Source organism: Mastomys coucha, unplaced genomic scaffold, assembly GCF_008632895.1.
Source record: "Mastomys coucha isolate ucsf_1 unplaced genomic scaffold, UCSF_Mcou_1 pScaffold20, whole genome shotgun sequence".
Taxonomy (NCBI): domain Eukaryota; kingdom Metazoa; phylum Chordata; class Mammalia; order Rodentia; family Muridae; genus Mastomys; species Mastomys coucha.
This window is the reverse complement of record NW_022196903.1, coordinates 61,698,714-61,700,515: the sequence shown is the minus strand read 5'-3', so window position 1 is coordinate 61,700,515 and position 1,802 is coordinate 61,698,714. Positions and strand designations below refer to the sequence as shown.

At 38.9% G+C, this 1,802-nt stretch overlaps 1 gene segment (V, D, J or C); it reads right to left on the bottom strand.

Annotated features, from left to right (window-relative positions):
• Positions 1-346: 346 nt before the first annotated feature.
• LOC116099870 lies at positions 347-968 on the bottom strand. The segment is given in 2 exon segments: positions 347-690; positions 840-968. Coding segments are annotated over 2 exon segments (426 nt in total).
• Between the last annotated feature and the right edge of the window lie 834 nt (positions 969-1,802).

Genomic DNA, 1,802 nt, shown 5'->3' with positions numbered 1-1,802 from the left:
GCTCATTTCCTGGTATTAGATAATATCAAAAAGAATAGTAACCAATGCTATATGAACCTAAACCAAATTCAGCACAAATGAAATTCTTTGATTCATTCTCAAAGGTGGAAGTGAGTGAGTGAGCCAATGGACAGGAACTTGGTAACTCTGCAGTGCAGCAGGATAAGTGGCTTCCCTGAGAAATTACATCCAGGCTGGCTGTTACTGTCTCTAAGAGAGGTGTTTCAGGAAGGAGGCTGAGGAGAAACTGAAACTGAAAAAGGAAGAGAGAGTGCATGGAGAGATAAACACCAACAACTGCCACATTCACACACTGAACAGCTTCACAGTAGCAGCTGAGGCAGGGTCACCAACAGCATCTGCAGGTTTCTGTAAGAGGACATAGCACTGTGAGAGGTGTGTTATCACTTTGCTGGCAGTAATAATCTCCAGCGTCTTCTGCTAGCATGTTCTCAATTGTAAAAACAAAATCTGTTCCATAGCCACTGCTGGAGAACCTGGACGGGACTCCAGGACGACGAGTATTGCCTTCTGAAATAAGGAGCTTAGGAGCTTCCCCTGGCTTCTGCTGGTACCAGTTCATATCATCATCAATATCTGTGCTGGTTTTGCAACCGATAGTGACTTTTTCTCCTGCAGCCATGGACAGGGATGATGGAGACTGGGTCACCGTTGTTTCGGCCCAAGAATCTGTTTATGAAAGAAAAGTAAGAAGGATAAATCAAATGTGCCATAATTAGATAAAATGAAGACTCTCAACTTCTTTGGAAACCATAGAATTTTGTGGAGACTGTGAACACTTAATGAATGTCATGAGAAAGAGTAAATATTTCCCTTACCAGAGATATAGAGGAAAAGAAGGCTGAGGAGATGAGCTACGGACAGCATGGTCCTGGCCTTGAGTGGTAGCCACCTTCCCATTCAGCTTGACAACATACATTATATGTCATCAGAGAGGCTGAGGTGTTAATTGGGGCATGCAAATTACACTGAATATGATAGTGTGTACGAAGGCAGGGTTGAATGGACAGTGTGAAGTTTCACATAGAGTCTCTTCACAGCTGGGCTGATACTCACATGACTAGTTTTCAACTGTTCCCACGAGGATGTTATTGGCATCGTCCCTCTTTTACTTCACAACATCCTATACTTGGTAATAGAATGTGGTTAAGAGAGTTCCTCATTAACATTGCCAATTTCTGTATCCTAAATATTCCAATTACCAGTTCCATTTTCAGCTTGTGTTTCCAAACATCCATACTCTAGTGGAAATTCATCACATTGAACTAGAACACAATGTTCTAGGAATAGAGATGATGTTTTAACATTTTATTTTCTTTAAAGTAAGTAAGTGGGATGCCAGTGGAACTGGTGAGAGTTGAACCTTGCATACAGAATTTTCTGTTTACTATACATCAATATTTTTATACACTATATTCAGGATATGGAAATGAGAATTACTCCTACATAAGAGGACAAAATATTGGCAAACATTTGTAAAATATAGTTGTTTCTAAAACAAAATTAACAAACTATTTTTGAATATATCAGTTTATTTATCAAGTTTTGTATGAAGACAAGTTAGCAAGAAATTCCAAAGGAAACACACGCATGCATGCATATATTGGCACACACATATATGTATTTATATACACTGGAATATGTAAAGAAAAGACTAAAGGACACTTTGGAATTAAAAATACTAACATTCACGTCAAACAAACATTCCACAAAGTAAAAAATAACTCTGTAAAAAAAAAATTTAAGCCAGGCAGTGGTGGCGCACGCCTTTAATCCAGCAC